The 25605-nt window shown below is 37.5% G+C and overlaps 1 protein-coding gene and 1 long non-coding RNA gene across 5 annotated transcripts in view; one reads left to right on the forward strand and one right to left on the reverse strand.

The window, feature by feature from the left end:
• Positions 1-1949: 1949 nt before the first annotated feature.
• The window catches only part of LOC131155681 (E3 ubiquitin-protein ligase CHIP), a 32390-nt gene continuing 8734 nt past the window's right edge, over positions 1950-25605 (reverse strand). The window contains exons 4-8 of one of the 4 annotated variants that reach the window (XM_058108983.1): positions 25209-25280; positions 3134-3267; positions 2836-2980; positions 2627-2737; positions 1950-2531 (exon numbers count right to left, since the gene is read on the reverse strand). In XM_058108983.1, the coding sequence (XP_057964966.1) occupies positions 2406-2531; positions 2627-2737; positions 2836-2980; positions 3134-3267; positions 25209-25280 (588 nt within the window). In that variant the 3' untranslated portion in view covers positions 1950-2405. Of the gene's footprint in view, positions 2738-2835; positions 2981-3133; positions 3268-25208; positions 25281-25605 lie in introns of all 4 variants that reach the window. The other 3 variants (XM_058108982.1, XM_058108986.1, XM_058108985.1) reach the window with 3 other exon arrangements.
• On the forward strand, positions 16850-17706 carry LOC131155682 (uncharacterized). The gene is made up of 2 exons (XR_009136873.1): positions 16850-16945; positions 17452-17706. It is a non-coding gene; the product is annotated as an uncharacterized LOC131155682 (long non-coding RNA).

Genomic DNA, 25605 nt, shown 5'->3' on the forward strand with positions numbered 1-25605 from the left:
ATATTATATAGCATAAAGCAAATAAAAATGATTGTAATTTTTTTTTTCAAAGACATACTTAACCTTGTTTCTAACCCTTCTTAGAATGGATTTAAATATTTTTTCAATTTAACTCACCTATCCAAGGAATCTTATAAAATTTTTAAATATTTTGAAATATTATTTGATAATATTTAACTATTTTCAAACATATATTGTGTTTCTTTCTCATTATAATCTTCTACCCTCCCTTCCTCACACTTAACTAGTCAAAATAGGTTTATGAAAGAATTTAAATTAAAAAAAAAAATAGAAAAAAAACCTATAAGACAAAAAAGTTATGTAACAGTGATGATGAAGCAACCATTGTTACCATGAATAATATACCAACCACCTAATATATAAAATAATAGAGTAGCAAAAAGTGAGAATAGCATATACTATATAGCATAAAGCAAGTAAAAATGACCATAAATTTTGTTTTCAAAATATATATAACCTTCTTTTTAACCCTTCTTAAAATAATTTTAAATATATCAGGTTTCATTCTCTTTATAATCTTCTCCATTCAAACTATGTTTATGAAAGGATTTTAAAAAATGGATAAGAAAAAAAAAACTAAAATGTAATATTTGAGAACATGATTTTTGACCTTTGGATTTGAATTTTGTTGATTTATAAAATATTACATTATATTTTATTCAAATCCAAATAAATACAAATTTAAGACTTCTTCCAAATACCATAAAAAAAAAAATTAAATATATACTCCTATATCCATTGTTGTCATCCCCCTTCACTAGTTATAGCAATCTTTATGTGACGACTATTATGACTATAAAAAGTATGCAACTACTTAGGAAATGTTTGTTTTGCAATATCTTTTAAGACTTTCCGAGATCATGTTTGTTTGAACATAAAAATCTAACATGGCGATCATATTCACAAGAATATAATAATTCTTATGAAAAATGAATACCCTATTCCCCTCTCCCATAGATAAGTTCCATTCTAATCTTATTCTCATAAAAATTTTACTTTTAGACAAAATTGCCCTTAATGTGCCTATATTATAATATAATCACGCTTTGTAATTAGATCTAAAATATTAAAATACTAATAAATTTAATTTAATTTTAAATCTTAAATTTAATTATAAAATATATAAAATATTGATTAAAAATATGAATTATAAAGTTTAAATTAAATTTAATTATTTATTAATTAGGAATTAATTAAAATTGTAACTAGAAAAAATTAAAATGGCAACTAAAAATATTAATATATATTTTCATTGACTTTTAATTAAAAAAACTAAAAAGGTAAATTACAAATATTAATAAAAAAAATTCAATTAATTTTATAACTAGACAATATTTAAATTGTCTATTAGAAATGCTAATATTTATGTTAATTAATATTTGTATTCGTTAAATAAAAGCATTATTATTATTTTATAAAATGGAATATGCTTATTAATATTTAGACTATATCACCTTCAATTAAATTTTTAAAAATAAATTTAATTATTTACATATTCTTAGTAGTTTTTTGTGTTGATAAATAAATTATTCATATAATTGTTACATGCATGTTAGAGTATAATGGTCATCTTAAAATACCTACCAGTACTCCCATGTTAAACTTACAGACATTTCTTAAGATCTTACAACTTAAACCAAATAGAAAACATTTCCATAAAGTGTGCATCCTATTTTCAAAAATGAGATTTCCAAATCAATCATTGCAATGGGAACATTTTTTAATGTCGCAAACCAAACAGACCTTTAAGAGTATGAAGACTGGATAGTTTATTACGTTGGCTACCACAATTTAAAAACATTACATAATTTAAAAGCAATCAATGTAAAGTTTTAGCATGATGTTAGCCTGTATTGGCCTTGGCTAGAGAAAACAGGGGGAGTTCACCCAGCAGCAGAATAAATGGTAAGACCAAAATAAACATAATATTTTCAATTTAGTTGGGCATGTCATTAAATTCCATCAATAAATAAACACAATATATAAAATAAGGCTTACACGGCTGTGAAGGGTAAAAAATGCGACAATCCTAAAGTAAACCGAACAGGGAATCACAGACCAAAGTCGTCAACGGTTCTGGTGCAATACATAAGCTCACATGATTAAACAAAATATCAGTGGCGACTATGCACACCACTGAGCTCAGCAAATAAAATCGTAGCTAATAACTCATTGATGACCACACAAGTAATTTAAAGAAAGGCTGTTTTTCTCCACAACTATGAAATGCAGTTTACTTTCAGCACCTGTACAGTTCGAAGACAGATGAAACTTACATATTATGTACATACATGGAACAAGACCGATGATGCATCAAATGGGCAATCAAAAACGATGGCACGTTGAGCACAACTCTTTCCGACTTCACTACAGAAAACCATCTCTCAATCCATTTTGTATGCCCAGCCATGCTTATCCAAAAATGCGTGGACTGCCTCCTTAATCGCTAAATTTGGTATAAGGTCAGATTCATTGAGAGGTTCACGTGTGACTGGATCAAAGTTGCCCACCTAACTTGTAATAAATGTTGGAGGTCAATGCCAACCCACAAGGGAAATGGAGAGTAACTGAATTTACATATGCAAAAACCAAAAGCAGGCTTCACCTTCTGAAGATGGTTGAGGATCACAAGTCTTTCGTACGTCACTCCACTTGGAGTAATGACAGGATCGCGGAGTATATCAAGTGTAATTTTACAACATAAGTAATCTGGAACCTGAATCAGCATCACAATGAAACACCACCAACCAGCCCCCCAAAAGAAATATTGTTTGCATTAAATTGAAAAAAGAATAGTAAAAGGGTAATGTTCACCTCAGCTGGTATGTCAGTTTCTACAGCTTTTCTGAACACTTGTCCTAGAGCCTCCAATTGCTCCAAATTCGAATTACTGAATTCATCTAAAAATCCTTCAGTCTCAAGTAGATACTTTTCTTTTAGAGCTGTCTCACAAGCTTCTCTGATACAAGCAGAAAAATGACAATAAAAAAGATCATATCACATTGAACATGCTAAGTTGCCCTCAAAATTTCCGAGGAGAACACAAAGATAAAGAAAAATGAAGAGTCCTTCATGGCATAAAAGGCCAAAACTCACAGGAAGTAGCACATACTTCAAGTTCTGCAGTTCCCACGAACGCTTGCTTGATGCATGCTCCCACTCCAGATATTTTGCTTTGGCAAGCTCCTGCCAAATTTCCTCTACCATATAACCTTTAGGGTTTGCACCCCTCCCCAGATCCAAAGCCTATATATAAGAAATTTGTTCAGACTTTAAAAGGTTGTGTTGATTATATTCAAAATGTCATTGCAATCAACATCATGTACTACCTGTAAAACAGAAAAACCATTACTTGCATAAAAAACCATTACTTGCATAACTACAATCAGTCTAGCCTGCCAAATCTAACAAATAATTCATGTCATCCTATGTTCTACAATGTGATTAAGTCCCATATTCTTTCAAAGTTCTTATTCTCCTTGGAATGTAAACAAAATTCCAACAAAATCAAATATTTAATTTTAGCTCAATGAATGCTAATGGGATGAAGTTACATTAGCAAAGGTAAACCAACAAAATCAATTTTAGGGATAATATGCAATACTAGTGTAAATGCGTAAAATTCCATCTGTATTGTGTTCTGAAATTGATCAACGTCAAACTTGCATGTGCATAATAATTAAATTAATTATTAATAACATTTCACTTCCATTCTTGCAAGAGGACAAGATTGGCAGTGCCACCAAGCATGGCAAGGCAATATAAGACAAGAATTAGAATTTAGATATAGAGAGAGAAGAAGAAGAAGAAAGTCAGAATAGAGGCAGAACAGAACAGAAATGGGAGAGAAAGGAAGAAAAAGAAACAACAGCAGCAGAACTTGCATGTGAGAGAGAAGGAAACTGCAGCCTGACTGAATCAATAACTGTACATGCACTTGCATGTCCAGCACTGAAACCACTAATACAACTAACATATATTTACAAATATGACCCAACTAAAGACATAATTACAAATACTAGAGGAAGTCACTATAAAAGTACGAAGAGGTCTTCCATACATTTTTTCCTAAACCTTCTTAAGCCAACGCCTAAAATATGTGTCAAATGGGCGGCCGAAAGGGCTTAGGTGGTCCTCCATCATTCTCCTCCACCTGAAAGGAACTCTGCTTCGCAGAGTGGGACTGCAAATATGAATCCAACAAGTTAGGAGCACTGTCACGAACATCATCCTCGGCAAGTCATGTAGCACCTGACTCTGGACGACCTATCCACTGATCCAAAAAGTGACGAAAGCCACTGTGAGGAGATGTCACAAACTCATCATCCAAGATAGACTCCATTCTTTCCAATGGTTGAGAAATAGAGGGAGGCTCATGAACTGCTGCTGAACCCACGTGGGCATCAAATGGCAAAGCAAGAGGCTCAAAAGTGCCTTGGTAAGGTGTCAAATCCACTACATCAAAGACTGGACTAATGGTCATGAGTAGGTAATCAGGAAAATATGCCTTAGGTCCAAGTTTCTTAAGGATGAGGAAAGGACCAACTGCACAAGTATTGAGCTTTTTAAATGAATTTCTAGGGTAGCTCAAGTCTAGTGTGAACCATGACACTATCTCTCTAGCTCTATGATGCACATTTACAGCAAGTTTATGATCCATATTACTCATAGCAAGTTTTCACCTAACCTCAGCATGCAACTCATGAATGTGACGGACAAAAGACTCAGCAGGATCAGATATATGGGCATCTAGTGGCAAAGGAACAAGATCAATGGGTGTACAGGGTTTGTAACCGAATACACAATCAAAAGGACTCTTACACATGGCCTATTCACAGAATTATTATAAGAAAACTCAACAGCAGTTAACACCAAGTCCCAATTGCCCTGTTTTTCTCCCACAACACACCTAAGCAGGTCGCCAGAGTATGATTCACAACATCAGTCTGACAATTTGTTTGGGGGTGGCAAGCAAAAGAAAACAATGAATCCCACACATTTTCCAAAGTGTGTTCCAAAAGTGGCTGGAGAACTTGATATCATTATCAAACAATATTGAGGTTGGCAACCCCTGAAATTTGACCACCTCCCTAAAGAACAATTTAGCTACACAAGATGCATCAAAAGTCTTATTACATGAAATGAAAGGTGCCATGTTGGAGAATCTGACAACAACAACAAAAAATATGGAATCATGTCTCCAGGCTGTTTTGGGGAGTCCAAGAATAAAAATTCATACTTAGATCTCTCTTGAGGCATGTCTGGCAATGGCAGAAGGGTATAAAGGCTAGTGTTGCGTCCCTAAGAATTGGCTGACTGACAAGTGCGACACTGAGACACTATCCTAGCAACAACAATCCTTAAGGAAGGCCAATAAAACCATTCCTCAACTAAAACAATGCTTTTATCACTCCCCAGGTAATCATCTAACCCTCTAGCATGAAGTTCCCAAACTAAACGATCTTTAAAGGAAGTACAGGGAATGCATAACATAGTATCTCTAAACAGGTATCCCTCCCAGATGATGAAATTTACAAAATCCCTATGATGGCTCTCACTCACCTCTTGAAAGATAATCCCAAAATTAGGAAAAGTTGAGTACTTGTCCTTCAAATTATCAAACCCAATGACCTCGGCTCTCAAGATATGGAGAATAACTATTTTTCTACTAAGGTCATCAGCCACTTTATTCTCAACAGTAAGACAATGCTCAAGAACAAAAGTGTACTCATTGAGGAACTCTACCCAACCAACATGCTTCCCACTCAACTTCTTTTACAAAAGCTTAAATATTATACAGCAAGGTGGTCGGAGAAAGTACAGAGTATAGGGGTAACAATTAGTATCTCCAATATTGGAGAGATCTCACTGTAGCTTTAAAATTATTATCATATGTGCTATATCTCTGTCTGGCATTTGAGAGTTTCACTAAAAAATTCTATAGGATATCCCTCCTAACTCAAGACCCCACTTATACCTATCCTAGAGGCATCACAAGCCACATCAAAAACTCTATAAAATCCCGATTTATAAGTACAGGTGCTTCGGTAATCTTTTATTTGACCTCTCTACAAGCTCTAGCAGCCGATGGGGTCCAATGAAACTCTCTTTTCTTCAAACACTCTATGATAGGATCCATGATGGTGCCAAAATGCCCTATGAATCGCCTATAGAAAGTAGCAAGGACATGAAAGCTACGAACCTTGATAATAGTCCTAGGGTCAGACCACTCTCTAATGGCTCTAGACTCCTCTAAATCAGTGGCTATTCTTTATGCAAAAATCACAAGACCAACCAAGAGCACACTAGACTGTAAGAAGCTGCACTTCTTGAGGTCAGCAAACAACTTCAATTTCCACAAGGTGATGAAGACCTCATGAAGAGAAGAAAACAGCGAGTTCCACATATTTTCCAAGCTGTCTTCCAAAAGTAGCTAGAGAACTTGATATCCTTATCAAACAACTATTGAGGTTTGGAAACCCCTGCAATTTGACCACCTCTCTAAAGAACAATTTAACTACATAAGATGCATCAAAAGTCTTATTTACATGAAATGAAATGTGCCATCTAGGAGAATCTAACAATAACAAAAAATACGAAATCATGTCTCTAGGCTGTTTTGGGGAGTCCAAGAACAAAAATCCATACTTAGGTCTCTCTGAAGCATGTGTGGCAATGGCAAAAGGGTATAAAGGCTAGTGTTATGTCTCTGAGAATTGGCTAACTAACATGTGCAACACTGAGACACTATCCTAGCAACAGCCCTCCTTAGGGAAGGCCAATAAAACCATTCCTCAACTAAATTGTTTTATACCTCCCCAATCAACCATCTAACCCTCTAGCATGCAATTCCCAAACTAGAAGATCTTTAAAGGAAGTACAGGGAATGCATAATGTAGTCCCTCTAACAAGTATCCCTCCCAAATGATGAAAATTTACAAAATCCCTACAATGGCCTCACTCACAAGATATGGAGAATAACTACTCATCTAATACTAAGGCCATCAGCCACTTTATTCTCAACCACTAAAACAATGCTTAAGAACAAAAGTGTACTCATCGAGGAACTCTAACCAACCAACATTCTTTGCACTCAACTTCTTCTACAAGCTTAGATATCGTAAAGCACAGCAGCCAAAGAAAGTACGGAATCTAGGGGTAACAAGTAGTATGTCCACTATTGGAGAGATCCCACTATAGCATAAAATTCTTTATCATATGTGTTATATCTCTATCTGGCATTTGAGAGTTTTTCACTAAAAAATGTTATAGGATGTCCCTCCTAACTCAAGACCCCACTTATACCTATCCTAGAGGGATCACAAGTTACCTCAAAAACTCTAGTAAAGTCTAGATGCCTAAGTACAGGTGCTTCGATAATCTTTTGTTTGACCTCTCTACAAGCTTTAGAAGTTGATGGGGTCCTGAAACTCTCCTTTCTTCAAACTCTATGATAGGATCAGTGATGGTGCCAAAATGTCGTATGAATCGCCTATAGAAAGTAGTGAGGAAATGAAACTATGAACCTCAGTAATATTCCTAGACTCAGGCCACTCTCTAATGGCTCTAGACTTTTCTAGAATAGCGGTTATTCCCTGCGCAGAGATCACAAGACCAAGCAAGAGCACACTAGATTGCAAGAAGATGCACTTCTTAAGGTTAGCAAACAACTTTGATTCCCTCAAGGTGACAAAGACCTCATAAGATTTATCAAGTGCTCCACCCTAGATTTACTATAGACCAACAAATCATCAAAGTAGACTACTAGAATCTTTCCAATGAATGATTGCAGAACATGTGTCATAACCCTCATAAAAGTGCTACGGGCATTAGAAAGTCCAAAGGGTATAACCAACCACTCAAATAAACCATCTTGGGTATTAAAGCCAGCTAGCATGTCAAGCATATCCTCAAGTCTAGGGATAGGCAACCTATACGTGATGATGATTTTGTTGATGGCTTTACCATCCACACACATCCTCCAAGATTCATCCTTTTTCTAAGTTAGGAGAGCTAGTATAGCACATGGACTAAAGCTATGTCTCACAAAGCCCTTGGCAAGGAATTCTCCCACTTGCCTATTCAACTCAGCACACTCTTTAGGGTTCATCCTATAATGTGACAAGTTAGGTAACTGTAAACTTGGAATGAGATCTATGGCATGCTGAATGTATCACACAGGTGGTTGCTTGCTAGGTAAATCACTAGGCACAACATCAGAGAACTCATCTAACAACCCTCTTTCCTTAGGTAGGTACTCACATGAAACTCTCGATCTTCAGAAGGAACCTCTCAAGCAATGACTACTAAAATGCACCTATTGTCTAAGCTCTCTCACCCAAAAGCCCTATGATCAAGCAAGTGAATGTTTTTTTTGAATTGGGACTTGACAGGCTACCTTGTTCCTTAACTTAGGATCTTTGGGAGTGGGCTTGGTTAGGGTCAAAATGAGATTCTTATCACTATGCCTAAACACATAAGTGTTTTCCTACCATAATTGGTTACCTCATGATCAAATAACCATGGTTGCCATAACAAGATGTGGGCCACATCCATCAACAAAATAGACCCTATCCTTATAATCACCTATTTGGATGGGTATAAGAAACCTTTCGATGACTAGTAGATTTGTCTTGTTTACCCAATTCACCCTAAAAGGCTGAGGGTGAGGCTCTCCCTTAAGGTTCAATCTTCCTAGAGCAGCCTTGGAGATCACATTCATGCTACTACCCCCATCAATATCTAGTTTACATGTCCTATCTCCACAAGAAATGAAAGTGTGGAAAATAGTGATTTGTTATCACTTCTCATTATCCATGGTAGTGGATAAGACACACCTAACCACACTAACATGGCGGTCATCCTCCTCAAAATCATCTGCCAAAAAATCATCCACAAGCTCAACCTTATCTCTCGAGTACTCAACAACATCTACAACCTAATCCTCACAATCAAGTAGATCATCAATCTCACGCTCTTAGGCAAAGGCTTGTTGGGGACAAGTAGCAATATGAACTCTACCGTGGCAATGACGACACTGCATAGTTGAGCAACTAGCGTGAGGAATACTATGTCCACTAGAGTGAACAATATGATGCGACTCTATTTGCTTCTCAGAACTCTCTCTAGGGGTAGACTGAGGGATGGTAGGCCTTGGTTGAGGAAAGGATTTGGAATGACATAACTCACACACCTGAGATAAAGACCTACGCAAGCTTTCAAGGTAGTTTCAATGGCAAGAGGTTTTTGATAAGTTCTCTCTAAATACTTTGGAGCGAACAACTCAACCTCTTGCCTAACATCATCCTTAAGACCCTTCGCCACAATGTCAAGTGACCTTCACAATATCACTCCTAAGCATCAGCTCCTCAAATCGATCAATGTAGTTAGCTACAATAGTGGTCTGTTTATGGTTCAAAAGCTCACTAAAAAACCAACTCTTAAAGGAAAAAGGGATGTACTTTCCTTTCAATTGTTGTCTCATCGTTTCCCACCAGGTAATAGGATGTTCACCAACCGCTCATAGGTTTGTCACTTCGTTGCACAATTTGCCAATACTTCTTTGCTAGTCTTACAAGTTTCATCTTGGCAAATCCAACCTTGTCCTCACCCCATATAAGATTTTAATTAAAGAAATCCTCCATCTTCGATGCCCAATTTAAAAAGGAGCTCAAGTCTACTTTCCCATCATAAGCACACAAATCCACCTTAAGCTTTTCTGTCAGCTCCATAGTTCTCCCAACCTTGCCTAGGGGAATGTGGAGCATGCCTCGGAGTAGGTTGGTACCCAACATCATTAAACTCCTCAAAATTTCCCTCAAACCTAAACTCTGGATTAACCTAAGTCTAGAGGGGCTGAACTGGCCTACTCATTTGTTTTGGAGCCCGACTCATATTGTTAGGTGCTAGAAGAACCCCTGGAGTACGAAGGATGCCTTGGGCTGACCCTACTAAATATAGGGACTCATTAGGGTGCCTAACTCATGGCTCTATGTCTTCTACAATAGGGCATTACCTAACATCTTCAAGACTTGGTAAAACTGTTGTGTGAGGTGCTCAAACTTTTGGTCAAAAACTCCTAAAGAGTGTCTAATCACATAGACAAGGATTTGGTGTCACTAGGTGCAAGTTCAATGGGATTGGGGTCAAAGTTTTTGTTGGTAACCATGGTTAATGCAATATGGTGCAGTGATGTTCAGGAAGACTAAACTTGACCACAAATGGTATGAGTCCTCAAATTACTACAATGCACAACTAGAAAACATAATGATATGACTGGATATGGTCACACATGGGCATGAACAAGGATGCAATGATGAGTTTTTTAGGGGAATTTACATGACAAAGGGCAGATTTTTTTTTTTTTTTTTTAAAAAAGGCAACAAGAAACTTGGAATAATGCAATTATAAATTGTCCTAGTCATACAAATGTTAGTCAAGAAAATCTGAACTTTATTACCCCAACAAAGAATTTGAGCACAAATTGAGTTTATAATCAAGTTCTAATGTAAGTCCAGCAATTTCTCAAGTCTCTATCCTCAAGAAACAGCCTTCAAACAGCAGCTGGAGCAGCTGGAACTCAATCTGAATGCTGGCAAGGCCTCAAAATTCTAAAATTTTCTGGGGCAGCCCAAGATTGATACTTCAATACTCACTCAGAAAGCTTCAAAATATCAGGGAAAAATCAAAATTCCCAGAGCAGGAAGCATTTTCTCGCAAATCTAGGAAAAAGAGGGAAGTCCAGAAACTTCCCCATGCGCGTGGCCTGCGTGTGGAGCATGTAAGCAGCTGGAGGGGCTCCTCCGGCGATGATTTTCTGACTGAAGGCAGATCAGGGGCTGGGTAGTTCAGTGGGGGTGGCCGTGTATCAAGGAAACTTCAGGAAATTGGGGACATTGGGGAAAGTCAGCTGGACAATTTTCAGCCGGAGTGTCAGGCTTCTCCAGTGGTTGGACGGCAATGAAACTTCAGCTGGGGTGTTTCGTGGGTGTCTGATTTTGGTGGTAAGGGAAGCATTGTGGTTTGGTTGATGGAAGTTAGGGTTTCAATACAAATGTAATTTTCAGGGAAGTTGCAGATTAACATTGTTCAGTTCTCTGCAATTTTGAATGGCTGCGTGGTGATCATGGTTTGCTCTGATAACAATTTGATGTAGGACAAGAATTAGAATTTAGATATAGAGAGAGAACCGAGAGAATTAGAAAAAGAAGAAGAAGAAGAAGAAAAAGCAGCAGCAGGAGGAAGAAGAGAAAGTCAGAATAGAAGCAGAGCAAAGCAGAGATGGGAGAGAGAGAGAGAGGAAGAATGAAGAAGCAACAGCAGCAGCCAAACCTGCATGAGAGAAAAAGTGAAACTGCAGTTTGAATTTAAATCAATAACTGTGCATCCACTTCCATGTCCAGCACTTAACCCACTAATACAACTAGCAACAAATATGACCCAACTAAACACATAATTACTAATACTAAAGAAAGTTAATAAAAAAGTACAAAGAGGTCCTCCGTAAAAATATTTCCTAAACCTTCTTAAGCCTACGCCTAAAATACGTGCCGAATGGGTCGCCAAGGGAATATTGGTGGTCCTCCATCACAAGGTCTTTACCAATCCTAGTCTAGGGATGTTCTAGAGTCTTGGCTTGGTGGGCTCAAATCAGGGTTCAGCCCCTACCTCTTAGCCTTTTCCCAAGCTGCTCAAGCATCCATGTGTCATTCATGACAGGTGTTTCACTTTATTTTCACCCTAACTATAAGTCATGATCTGATTCGTACAATAATTTATCATTTTTTTTCACTAATTGATAACTAGGCATTCTCTGATGGAGGATGAAGCCTAACACCTTTTTGACTCTCCCCTATATAAATACCTCCCTCCCCTCTCTGCTCTTCTCTCCCACCTCCGCCCACCCCCTCTCTAACCCCCTCACTTTGGATTGGCACTAGTTCAAGGAATCCCTTCAACTATCCATATATCTTCCACGATCCACACTTGAGCTTCTTGGGAATTGTTTAGTTCTCTCTAGCCGTCTTTAGAACATCCATTACTTGTGTGCAACAAAACCCTCCTCCCCTCTTAAAAAATAACCCTCTCCACAACTACCTTGATCAAAAATACAATTTATTAACACTAGAATGCCATACGAAGGAAAAACGGATGAAGTCCTATTCCCCTACTCCACCATCCCCAAGCGAGTAACAAGATAAATGGTACAAAGTAAAAATAGTAAACCATAGAGGTATTGAAAAATAAGAAACCACTAAAAAGAGCAACAAGATATTATCAGTCAAATGCCATATATTTCATAAAATACTTTTTCATTCATAATAAATGAATAATACTTCAATAGTGCTGATTAAATGTAAAGGCATATGAAAGAATAGGGAATAGAAAGGAACTTTGTGAAAATTTTTTCAATATAATGACAAGTTGTACTTTGTAACTAAAAAAATCTATTTTGTTTATTGATTATATGTAATTTTTACTCGTCATTTGATGAAATAGGAGTGATGTGAGAGGGCCTATGGATAGTCTTAGGCAACCACATTCTATTCAAAATTAGAACTACGATATTTTTCTTTAATTCTGGAAATATGGACATTTTAGGATTTTTTTTTTTTTTAATGTAGTTTAGGTGTTATTTTGAATATTATTAGTTACTTTCGACGATTCCCAATCACTTAATGACCAAATGGCTCAACATTTTTCCTTGGAATAAATAATGGGTTTGTAGGGATATGAATAAGGGAGCAAAAATAAGATTTGATGCAAGAAGCAAGGCTATTTCACAAGACAAGTTTATCCAAGGCCTTAAGTTTGCTTATGGCCACTTTTCTTGCGCCCATTTGGCAGGTAACTATCATGAAAATAACAGTAGGATTTATCTTTGAAGATGAGTACTACCATAGGGAGAAAAAAGGGAGTATGATTCCTCCATCATAGTGATGTTTTCTTGGGCCAACGTGAGACTCGCGAAGAGAATTCTTTAGTGGAGGGTGTCTATATCAATCATTGTAAAAATCACTAAAATTTTTAATCCTATTTACCTATTTACCTCCCTCACTAAACAAAAATTGCTTACAAAGGTGTATTGGAAAGAATCTCATTGCTTTGTCATTCACCACATGACTTTATGCTTACTGTTAGAGGTTATTTAGGTCTTTTAGTATTATTATTAAATGTGCCAGTAAGTAATTAGTGAGAGTTCGTAAGGGTATTATTGTCTAAGAATGCATTTAATTTGTATTATAAATAGGGGGAAGCGCCTATCTTCAAGCTAGGTCATTCATTTTAAACAAAATCTTAACATGGTATCAGAGCGTGATCCAACCTAAACCTTATTCCTCTCAACCGTCTCCGGAAAAGCCATTCCCACAGCTGTCCTTCCCACCCACCTCCACCCCTCATTATTTCACAAAACCAATCATATACCCAAAAACAGAACCCTCCGAAGCCTAACCCCACAAAAATCCATCACTAGAGTAGCTCCCATGCGCTGCCACGCACAAGCCAAATTCCAGCAGTGCCAACCCCATGCGCCAGCACGTGAGTTAGTTTTCGGCCACCGTTTTCTTTCTCTCCTCTACCATGTTCTGATTCCTTCTCTAGACACTATTATGAAGCTGTTGGGCCTTTTTTTTTGCTCAAAAATCCAACCTTTTTTGGCCATCCACTCGCAGTACTCCATTAATCTTTGCTTGGGGTTTGTGAAGCCTTCTTTGTGAGTTGTTTGGAGCAGTGGCAGCATTCGTATGTCCAGTTGTGAGGCTGTGGCAGTGCTATATCCGTCGGTGAGTCATTCAGCTTGTCCATGGTGGTGTCGGTGCTTCACATAGTTTGTTGATTGTCCCAATTAGTTTTGATTATTCTTCTTGTTTGACATTGGTGTGGTTGTTGATTTGTGAGTGTTGGGATGGAATCCATGAATCCGAAAAATTTGTTTCCTACATCTCTGCCATAGGTAACAACTCAAAAGTTGGATGGAAAGAACTATGTTCAATGTTCGAAAGCCATTTGGGTTTATTTAACCGGATAAGGAAAATCTAATCACTTCCTCCAATCTGAACCTTTTGATGAGAAGAGAAAAGAAGTGTGGGTTCAAGAAGATGCCTTGATTGTCTCCCTCTTATGGAATTCGATGGAGTCACAGATTGCATGGATGTGAATGCATCTAGATATGTGCAAGGAGATTTGGGATTATGTCAAACTTCTATACTCTAGTAGCATTTCATGTATGTATGATTTATCCAAGAAGTACTTTCAGTTACAACAAGGAGATCGAAGTATTTCAAACTTTCGTGAGATGCCAACTTCACATGAAATTAAGACGTATTCCCAAGAGGGGGGTGAATTGGGTATTTAAAAATTTATTTGCGGAATTTTAATTTACCTTAAACCTTGTTTATTTTAAACTTCCACAATCACACAATCAAGATATCTCAGCATCAACCATACTATACCAATCGGGAATCCTAGATATGTATATGAATATGAAATTACAACCCAAATCCAAACTTTAATAAATTCAATTAATCAAATATCAGAATCAAATTTTCAGCAATACTCAATGATATTTGCAAGATACAATTTCAGTGATTCAATCTAAAATTTTCTTACGACGTGCATCAATAGAATGATTAATCACAAATCCTTTTACCTCAACTTATTCACTCAAAAATTCAGAGATTTATGTTTGTCTGAATTTTCAATCCAACAACACAACCATAGAGCCAATATAGTAATTTTATTCAATCACAACCAAAACCAATATTCAACAAGTTTTAATATTCAGCAAGATCTTGATAATTATAAAAGCATACACGCAGGTTATATCTTGCAAGAATTAAAAGAGTAAGGGAAGAAGAGCTTAACACCGGATTTTTACAATGTTCAGCCAAAACCTACATACTTGCCTCAAGCAACCCGCTTTGAGGATTTCCTTTCCACTTCGTTACCAGGTGAAGTAAACCTCTTTCCAATCAAGGTGGAGCCACCTCTCTAACGAGAAAATCCTCTCGCTAGGCAACGATTCAAAATCCCTAAACCGTCAATCACAAAACAAACAAAGCAAGATTTTTTCTACAAGAAAATACTCCTCAAAAGAGCAGACTAGTACACGTTAGAATCAATATACTTCAAAGAAATCAATAAAGAAGATGAAGCTCGAAAGTTTATCATCAGTAATCTGATTATAGAGTGTGGATTTCAGTAGAACAAATCATATTTCGTGAGTTTCAACAAGAACAACACAGCAGTTCTTTTCAAAAACTTTCAGCAGTATAACTCTAGTCTTTCAATTCATATGTGTGTCGTCTCTTACCCTAATGTGCGAGAATAATACATATATATAGTGCACAAGGGTTTCTAAATGTTTTTCCCAATTTTTCTCTAAGTTTGGAAACTATTCAATCAAATTTGGAAACAAAAACCAGCGCTGTTAACAGTTTAAACATAAACATCAGTCAACTAGACACGATAGGTTAGTCGCCTGAGCTCTTTAAAAATAGCGCATTCTAAAAGTCAGTTTTGGGTCAATCAACTGGTCTTGATAGGTCGGTCGCCTGTTCCTGTTCTGTTTGTTTAAAAACAAGATCAGTAGCATATCACTCACTCGATGATAGAACATCAGTCGCCTGACCACTTGGCCACTTAATGTTCCTCAAAGTTTGGTTCCAAAACTTGGAAAACTTAATTTGGACTTTATGAAAATATTTTCCATGTATAAAAAATAGGTCTCTTAAGTCCATGATATATCCTAAGAGCTTCAATCATCAATATTGAAATTCGAAGTACTTATATGAGACTTTAACAAGATCAATCTATCTAAGTTCCTAAGTCTTCATGTTGTGAAGCTTCCAATATTCTTCTGAGCTTTATTCACTGCTTCAATAAACTTCATGTCCCTTATGACTTGAAGCTTTATATCCATCATGGCTCATAGCTTTAAGTGTAAATATCATTCAAAACTTAACTTAAACAAACATGTTAAGTAACCTTGATTTGTTATCATCAAAACGAGATTAAGTCTTGTTAGGCCAACATCACACCTTTGGGGGCAGTCAATGCAGCCATCACCAAGGGGGTGCCCATGTATAAAAAAGTAAAAAGGGACAAAACAAATATGATGGATGTATAAAAGAGATCAAAAACTAAATTGTGTATCCATACACTGCCCACTAAACTAGCTCAAAATAGTAGTTGTTCCATCAAAAGCACTAGCATTCCCTCCTCACATGATCCAGAAAATAGTGAGAGGGACCAAGGACAAGGCTTTTTCCTTTTTCTATTAGAAGACATACTGTGATAACCATACCCTTTAGGCCATGTTAAATTTAAACTACTTTGATAAATTAGCAAGACTTGCTTTGTTTTGCAATAAACAAGTTCATACTAGCCATGTTATTCATTTATTTGAGTTGCGTTGACTGATATTGGAAATTCCATTTCACTTACTGGTAGAGGGGCTTAGATGAAAGCAAATTATGCAGGTCAAACTAAAACATAAATAGCATTAGAGTTGGTGCAGAGAGAGAGAGAGAAAGAGAAAGAGAAAGAGAAAGAGAAAGAGAGAGAGAAGATGGGGCATGCTGATACCAGGTGACACCTGGCAGCACTTCAAACCAGCAGCAGCCACCTGGCAGTTCTGAAAAACCAGCAGCAGACACCTGGTGCACAGCTGTCAGCCTTGCAGGACCCCTGTTGCCACCAGCTGCTATGATCCTGCCATGTGTCCTGCTGCTGTCTTGACTTTTCCAGCCCTGCAGAGCAGCCTGAACATAGAAAAGAACACCACAAACTCTTGCTTAAAACCTAGTTCTAGGGAGAGAGAGAGAGCTCTGCAGAAAATCAGAAAAAATTCAGAGAAAATCACGAGAAGATACAGGAAATTCAGAGGGAATCTTAGACTAAGTTGAAGAAGCTGAAAATCAAGGTAGGTGTTCTTAATTTTCATTTATTCACCTAGGGATTTTGGTATTTAAAGGAAACAAGGGTAGTTACTTGCTTAAAGTTGAATCCTAATAAGGAAGATTGAAGCTTGTTATCTCTAATTACTTGATATGGCTGCATAATACATATATATTTTCTTTGGTTATCATAGTTGCATATCTTGGTTAGTTGGAAAATCTTCATGTGATAGATATTCATCTTGTAAGGATGATGGTTTTACTTGCAATGGCAAAGCTTGTGTATGCATATGTTGAATTGTTATTGTGTAAAATAGATGACACCATGTGTTGTTGTGGCTGTTTTGTGATGGTCACTTTAGATGAAGTGACGAACAGATTGCCTAGAATAAAGAGTGTGTTCATGCACCTTATGATCATGCATACATGTAAGAAATCCCGCGTTAAGTATTGAAATCCTTATTTGAATAAGGGGGAGTTAAGAATGTCTATTGAGTTTGTGGTTACTCACCCTAGTCCTTAATAATTTCAGGTTCAATCTGAAGGAGAGCTCCACTTGCTAGGTTCTCTAAGATACTACCATTTTGACATGAATTACAGGTTGGCAAGAAGACAATAAGGATACTAAGTGTGTGCTCCGTTTTGGAGCTTATGTAACTAGGGAGTGAGAAATATGCTGTAGTGCATCTCAATGTAAAGAGCTCGTCACTGAATGAAAAACGCTTTTAGTTGCTTATGAAATATATATATATATATATATATATATATGTCTTGTGTTTTCAACAAATGCTCACTCTTAATTCGCAATTTAACTTTGTTCCAAATGATGATTTGTAAAACAAATTCATGCTTGGGCCTAGTGACCCCATTGAATTTTAGATGGAGTCACGGCCAGTCACATGCCAAAAACCAGGGACATGACAAACACCCTTCGAATCCCAGATTTCCTTCCCCAGAGATTCAGCAGTGTCCCAATGCTGCCACATAAAGGCAGCCCAGATTGCAAAAAATCCTGGTCCAGGGGCATGGAAGCAGTAAGTGATCAACAGTTTCAGCATCTTCTTCGCAGAAGTCAGCATCTCTTGACCCAGGTGAAATGCCTTCTCTAAACCAAATGGCCTTTTAAGGGAAATTAAGTCTGGCCTCAGAGGGGCTGTCAATTAGCTTGTAAAATGAGCTGAACAAAAAGTAGCTATTTTTGTTCAGCTTCCATATTTGGTGCAATTTGAGGCCATTTCTATAAATACAGCTGTAAAAATCAGCAAAAGTTCAATCTCCCAATCATGCACATTTCTAACAAAAGGGGTGTTCCAAGCTGGCCCGCTTAAGAGGGCTCCACACACATACTCACTATCGCATCTTTATTACAGGAAAGATTGAAAATTGCAGGAAGTTAAGAACTAAAAGAAGTAAGCCACCCCATCTGTCATGCCAAAAGAAGCTATTGTTCCCATTTCCAGCATGGAAGTGGATGAGAATGAAGAAATCCTCCCATCCATTCCCAACCAATTTCCAAATACTTACCCCATAAGGCTAGCTCTTCGGATGTCCAACCATTGTTATTGAGGCAAAACTTAAGGCACTCATCTTTCTCCTTGGTCGTGAATCTCCACATCCATTTACCCATGACAGCCTTCTTGCAGATCCTGAGAGATTAAAAACCCAATCCAACTTTAGGGATTGGTCACCAAACACCATCCCATTTAATTAAATAAAACTTAAAGACCTCCCCAGTATTTCCCCAGAGAAATCATTTTTGTAACACTTCCAATGTTTCAGCCACAAAACAAGAAATAGTGTCATGGACCGAATATTTCACATCTTGTGAAGGGTTATGCGGCACTAGCAAAGTCTTAAATTTCGATTTCAACTCAAATTTTGAAGCTCCAAAAGTACGGAAATTTCGACGGAAATTTCAATTTCGATTTCAAAAAAATAACAGAAATTAGTAGTAAAGCATGGAATACTTTGTCAAATTTTAGAAATGGTTAATAGACATAATAATGTAAGTTTTAGGACTAATATATTGCAAGTTAAATACATCTATGTTGTGTATGAGGTGGAAAAGTTGTAATATAGTATGTGTTACAAACATATTTGAAAAATAATATACATTAAACATATTCAGTTAAAACAAACGCAAGTCATAAATCATTTAAATATAAATTATTATACAAATAATGATAATTTAGACATGAATGGTTAAATAAAATGTTACCGTAAGTTTATTTTTTCCATATAATTTCAAAAGCACTTGTAATAATCTTTCGTTTTGATAAAAATAAATAAAATAAATAAAGATAGAAATTTCACTCAATCCTAAATCTCTCATTTGAATTTTGAGTGAATTCCAGTGTATAGTTAAAACTTTGACAAGTTTCGCTAAAATATCGAGATTTCGATAAATTTTGGATGATTCGTTGAGATTTCAACGGAAATTCTGCAAGACGAAAATCGACTACCATTTCGATTTTGAGGGTGACAGAAACCAGAAATTTCGACGAAAATTTCAACAATTTCGTGGAAATTTAAGACCATGAGCACTAGCTAAAGCACTCTTGCTTAACTAGTCAGGTAGAGATTTCCGCGATTTACCACAAAACACATTCACAGCAGTTGAATGAGAAATAAGCAGAAGCAAAATGCAATTTAAAAAAGCAAATGACAAGCAAGCGATAAACATTCAAACAACGTAATTCATTAATAACACCTCCATAAGCAATGTGTGTTTAGCGAGGGATGCAAATAGGCTAACACGTTTAACAAATGTTTGTGAGTTTTACAATATTGATGAACACTTATGCTCCCATAAAGAGCTCTATTCTATTTTAGCGTTGGCACTAGGAAACATCAAATTAACCGAGGAGTCATACTCCCACTTTACACTCGACAAGAACATACTCGAAGCATAAAACCTATACTAGTATTTACATGGTGGTAAGCATCCATGCACACAAGGGAAGAGGTCATAGGCAAGCATAATGGCTTAAACAAGCTTGGCTCATGACAAATAGGGATGGGGTACATGAAGTAAACGACAAGGTTAGGGAGGGTTCTTTTGATGAGTGAGTCTGCCACCTCCAGAGAGGTGGTTATGCTTCCAACCAGCCAACTTTTTTTTTTTTTCAAATTTTTCAAAAATAGGTTCCCAAATCCTTTCACCCTTGAACTTTGCACCAAGATGCAGACCAAGGTAGTTCAAAGGAAAAACTCTCCGCCTTACAAGCCAAATACCAGCCAAGAAATAGCCATCATTCACATTTCCAATGGGGATAAGCTCACTCTTTCCCAAATTAACTTTCAAAGCAAAGAAGTAAGCTTCTGAGATTAAGAACTTGATAAGCCTCCTCCACACACATAATCATGATATCATCTGCAAAGAGGAGGTGAGAAACTTCCAGCTCCCAACCATTTCCTTCAATCATACGCCCTTTTTAATATTCTTGCTCTCTAGGCATTTTGCAACACGAGACAGAGAACCTCCATGACAAGGATGAAACAGCAAAGGAGAAAGGGGATCTCCACATTACAATCTTCTAGAGAAAGAACCCTGAAGGGCAGCCATTAAAAAGAATTGAGAAGGAATATGTGCAGTTTTGGTGAGGTACTGCTTAATCCATTTGCACGATAAACTGCCAACACACAATTCCACAATTTCCTTCCTTTCAACCTCTACAGTGATTATCCACAATTTCCAAAGCAACAAGGGCAACCTCCATGATTTGCCTCCCTTCAAAAAAGGCATATTGGTGTTGTCCTGTGACTTGGGCAATCGCTTTCTAAGTCTTTTGGTGAGAACCTTGGATAAAAGCTTGTATACAATGCCCACCAAACTAATCGGTCAAAAATATTTGATGTTAACAGCCTCCGCCTTCTTCTGGATCAATGCAATAAAGGTGGAATTCATGCAGCCCATAAATCTGCCTAAAGAATGGAACTCATCAAAGACCTTGATAACATCCCAACTTTCTTGGAAAAAAACCATGGTGAAGCCATCAAGGCATTGAGCTTTATCTCCATTACAATTCTTTAGAGCACATAGAATTTCTTCCTTGCTGAAAAAACATACCAGCCGCCAAGCTGTGGAGGTGCAAATTCTGTTGAGACCTAACCCCTCAACCTGTGGTATTCAAGGAGAAGGCTCAAAAGTAAAGGGTTTCATTGATGTTCCCTCCTTCATTTAAAGTTCCACCGTGAGTTATAACTATGTTCAAAGTGTTGCATCTCCTATGGGCAATGATTGTGCAATGGAAGAATTCGTGTTACAGTCCCCTTCTTCTAGCCAGGAGGCCCTAAATTTTGGTCTCCAAGCGATTTCTTCGATATTTATAATCTCCGATGGATCTTTTGGCGAGAAGTTCCTTCTTGTTCTACCTTCATCATAAAAACCTTAAGAAAGTTCAGCATTAAGATACTGAATTTTCCTCAAGGTTTCATTACTTCCTTCACATGGATATCCCCAAAATTGTTTGTATTCCACCTTATGAATTTTCCTTTCACTTGGACATAAGAACGAAATATGCAAATCCTTCAAGGTGGAGAGTAGACCACACTTCTTGATGAGCATCCCAAAACCTTCTTGTTTAAGCCACATGTTTTCAAAGTCGAAAGGAGTTGGTCCCCACTTTACTCCTGTAATGTCCAACAAAATGGAGAAGTGGTCAAAAGTAGGACTAGGGAGGAACTTCTGGGTAACCTTGGGAAAATTCTCCTCCCAGCTGTCAAGATTAAAAGCTTGTCGATTCTCAATAAAGAGGGGCTCTCTCTTTAATTGGACCAAGTAAATTCCCCCCAATAAGACAGGGAGGTAGTAAGAGCATTCGCATGAAGCAAGTCCCTGAATTTTTTCATGCTTGCGTTCTGTGAAGTTTCCTTGCTCTTTTTTCATGCAGAAAAAGTACCATGAAAGTCCCCTCCCATAACCCAAGGAGCATCCGATTTTGTTCTAACTTCATAGAGCTTATTTTGCAGTAAATGTCCGGACTGATTTTCACAGTTGGCTCGAGAGAATTGGTCATTCAACTTCCTGAAGAGAAAGAACATTGAGAAGGCTCCAGTTGTGTGCTCAACTAGTTCAATTGCATTTTCCTTCCCAAAAAGCAGGATATCCCCAGCACTGCCATCAATCCTAAGGTGAATCCCGCTGTTGTTGTTGTGTCCCAAGACACTGATAGTGAGACTCTTCTCAAGAGTATTCAACTTAGAATCACATCCCCTTTCCAATATTTTTCAGGAAGCACTTCACAACAGGGCTTTTAGCTTTGTCATCGAGGTCCCTGACATTCCAAGAGATAAATATTAAGGTTATAAGTCTAGCAAATAACCCACTGCAGAACTCCCATTCTTATCACAGTTAACAGAAAAAATTCCAGTCTTTTCAGCTCCCTGATCTTATCTTTCTTCTTGTTGTTCTTGGTATTACTCTTAAGGTTTTGCTTGCTCTCCTATCTCCTTTTCTTTCTCTTATCTCCTTAAATAAGCTCATAGATTTGTCCTCCAAGCCATCAAAAAGAGACTCCAATGGCCTTGCTCACTGTCTTAACCTTCCACAAAACCCAGTTAGACACATGGTGCTTGAACTCATCGCCATCACTGTCAATGCATCTGAATTCCTCAAAAGTTTGGTGATTCTGTGTTCACTGATTTGTTGTCTAAGAGTGCATTGTCACTCACTAGGATCAAGGCTACATTTGGGTAGGGTTGCTGTGAATCGGGGAATTTTCAAAACAATCCTGAACATTAGCCAAACACCTTGGAGAAACTTCTAAGTTGGTCTACATTCTTTCTTGGTTTTGGGTTGGGAGAGCGAAAGGAAGTTTTGGGGCCTAAGGAGAGGCTCTTGCCAAAAACTCTAAAGCAGTTGAAATCCTTGGGACTGGGGGAGGACATCCCACTATTTTCAAAATTGAACCAAGGGGATCCATCTGCTGTCCATCAAGTCCCCCATGACCATTCAAGCAAAAGAGTGCATGGGTTCACCCATTATCTTCAAGCTCACCATTGTGCAAAGATCTTCCTGAGGGAGATGCTAATGCAGTGGCTGAAGTGGCAGCAAGAGCCCACTGTCACCATAGACTAAGATTGGTTTCTTCAATATATGAAGAGTCCTTCATTATGAAAAAGGCAAAGCAATAAGAGGTCTTTGCCGAAAAATAGATTCATTGGCTCTTTCCTCAAGCCTGGGAAGGGTTCATCAACCAAACTCCTCTGCACCTGTAGAGATCCTATGCCACCCTTAGAAGTCGAAGCCTTCTAGAATGGCAATGTGCCTCCACCACCTGCGCCAGTTTCTGTCACAGTGAGCAGCCTGCTGAATATGATCTTTTCGAATAGGAGAACTAGGGTTTTCTCCCCATTCCTCTTCCTCCTAAACCAAGACGGAGGTTTGTTGCTGGCCCAAAAGTCAGCGCAAGATTTAAGAAAGCAGTCCACCTCTTCTAGATGGAACTCCTTCGCACTTAAATTATATTCGGTGATTCTGAGCAGATCGATTCGTTTCCATCAACAATTTCCTTTCCATGACCACCACAAGTGACATACACACACACACACACAAAGAGGGAGAGAACTAGAGATTGACTATGTGTAAAGTCAGAGAAGCCTGCAGGCTGTTGGTGGCAGCAGCAAGGTCTGAGGGTGGAGATGCATATAATTTTCTTATGTACCTGTCCCCTTATCATGAAGATGAAATCTTGAAGACCAAAGAGACTCTAGAGTGAGTTCCCATCAACTAAGGAATATTAATGCAGAAGGAATCAAAAAAAACTTTAAAAAGTGGGGGGCTAAAATTATACAACAACAACAACAAAACCAAGCCTTAGTCCCACTAAGTGGGGTCAGCTATATGAATCATTTTCTGCCAATTTATGCAATCATGGACCATTTCTTAGATCAAGTAAAATCCTGTGCTCAATCCTCAGCAGAATGTAATATGACACAGGAACGTGAAATTAATCTGGAATATGAGCCCAATCAGACTTGGTGTAGTTCCAATGTCATAAATTACAGCATTTGGGTTGTTATTTGACATCTTAATGATTTAGATTCCTAAAACACCAAAAGGAATGCAATTTGATGGTTTCTGGAGCAAGTCAAGACCTTTTATCTAAAGAGCATATGATTTGCAGTTGATGTTAAATAGAGTTTTTAAAGAGTCACTCGTTTTTAAATGTAATAAACTTTGTTATTTATATATGAATTTATGTATTATTTTTTTGTAATAAGGAGAACATTATTTTGAATGAGATTGCAACCTTTGGCTTCCCTACTTTGGCGGATTCCATTGAGTAGTAAACTATTATGTTCACTCCATATCTCTAAGGTGGTTATTTTCTGTATCGCTGGAGCAGCCCTCACTCATGTTTTTACTTCGGCTATTTTCTGTATCCTTAGAGCAGCCTTCGCTTATGTTTTTTACTTTCATCCCCACCTCATCTTGCATCAATTGATGCTCAACTTGGTTCCTCAAAAGGAAAGATGGACAATTGGTCATACAACAACTTCGACTTTATCTGCTCTTCTCATCCATTTTCTCAAAAAAGCAAACTAGGCATAAAAGTTCTAACTTAAGCTTATCTAAGAACCAATTTAATTATAGCTCAACCAACTGGTAGCATTACTCCATGGCTCTATCACAACCCAGGCATCATGGGCTTGAATTGCAAAAAGAGCCTCTCAAGGCTGTGGCTGGAGGTGACTCGAGGAATGACGAAGGAGAACAAATGGCAGGTTTGGTTTCAATCATCATGTCTACTTTGCCAGCTGAGGATGTTAGTTCAATCCAACCCAAGGTCTAAGGTTGCAATATAACATCTTCAAGACGGAGTTTTAAAGAACCCATCCATATTCTCAGCTGGTCCATTGTTGCAAGGAGGTCATTTCTAAGGATTGGAATGTCAGCATTGCCAGTTTCTACAGGAAATGCAATTTGGTAGCAAAGTCTTCATGCATTCATATAGCTTTCCCCAGAAATATCAATTGCATTTCAATTTCATGAGAACTTCAATGTCTCTCGGTTTGTTAGCCCTCTTTTAAACCTATATCAAAGGAGTCCCTCCAACACCCTGCATTAGCAGGAGCGTCATGCACTGGGCTGCCCTTTAATTTTAATTCTAGCTCAACCAAAACTGTAATGCTGGAAGAGAAATAATAACCAAGGTACTTAGTCCAAAATCCAAATATAATTTATACCCATACAACATTAGTTACGGAGGCACAACAGTTATAAAATGCTTAAAACTGACAAAAACTACCAAGAATAATAAATACATAGGATAGATCACTTCATACTTTTTCCAGTTCCCTCACTCCTTCAGCGTATTCTTCCTTCTGTAACAATGCGAGTCCTAATATATAATGGGCCTGTCAAGTAGCAAAACATGTTTGTAGCTAGTGACGGCATAATTCAAAAGATATAACCATACAACAAAACATGTTATTATTTAAATGCAATGAGGCGATGCAACCAGTCACCATACATAAACCTTGACTTCAAACACTAGCCTTAGAAATCAAGAAATTTCGTTGTGAACACTTAGAAACAAAGAAAATTTCTTCTTTTATCACCAGCCTGCTCATGAAGCTACAACCAACTATGTAATACTGATATTCCAAAAATATATGTTAGCACACTATTGGGTCGCCTTTGGCTACTTGGACCATTCATTATAGTGACTTTAGACTTCTT

Source organism: Malania oleifera, chromosome 5, assembly GCF_029873635.1.
Source record: "Malania oleifera isolate guangnan ecotype guangnan chromosome 5, ASM2987363v1, whole genome shotgun sequence".
Lineage (NCBI taxonomy): Eukaryota > Viridiplantae > Streptophyta > Magnoliopsida > Santalales > Ximeniaceae > Malania > Malania oleifera.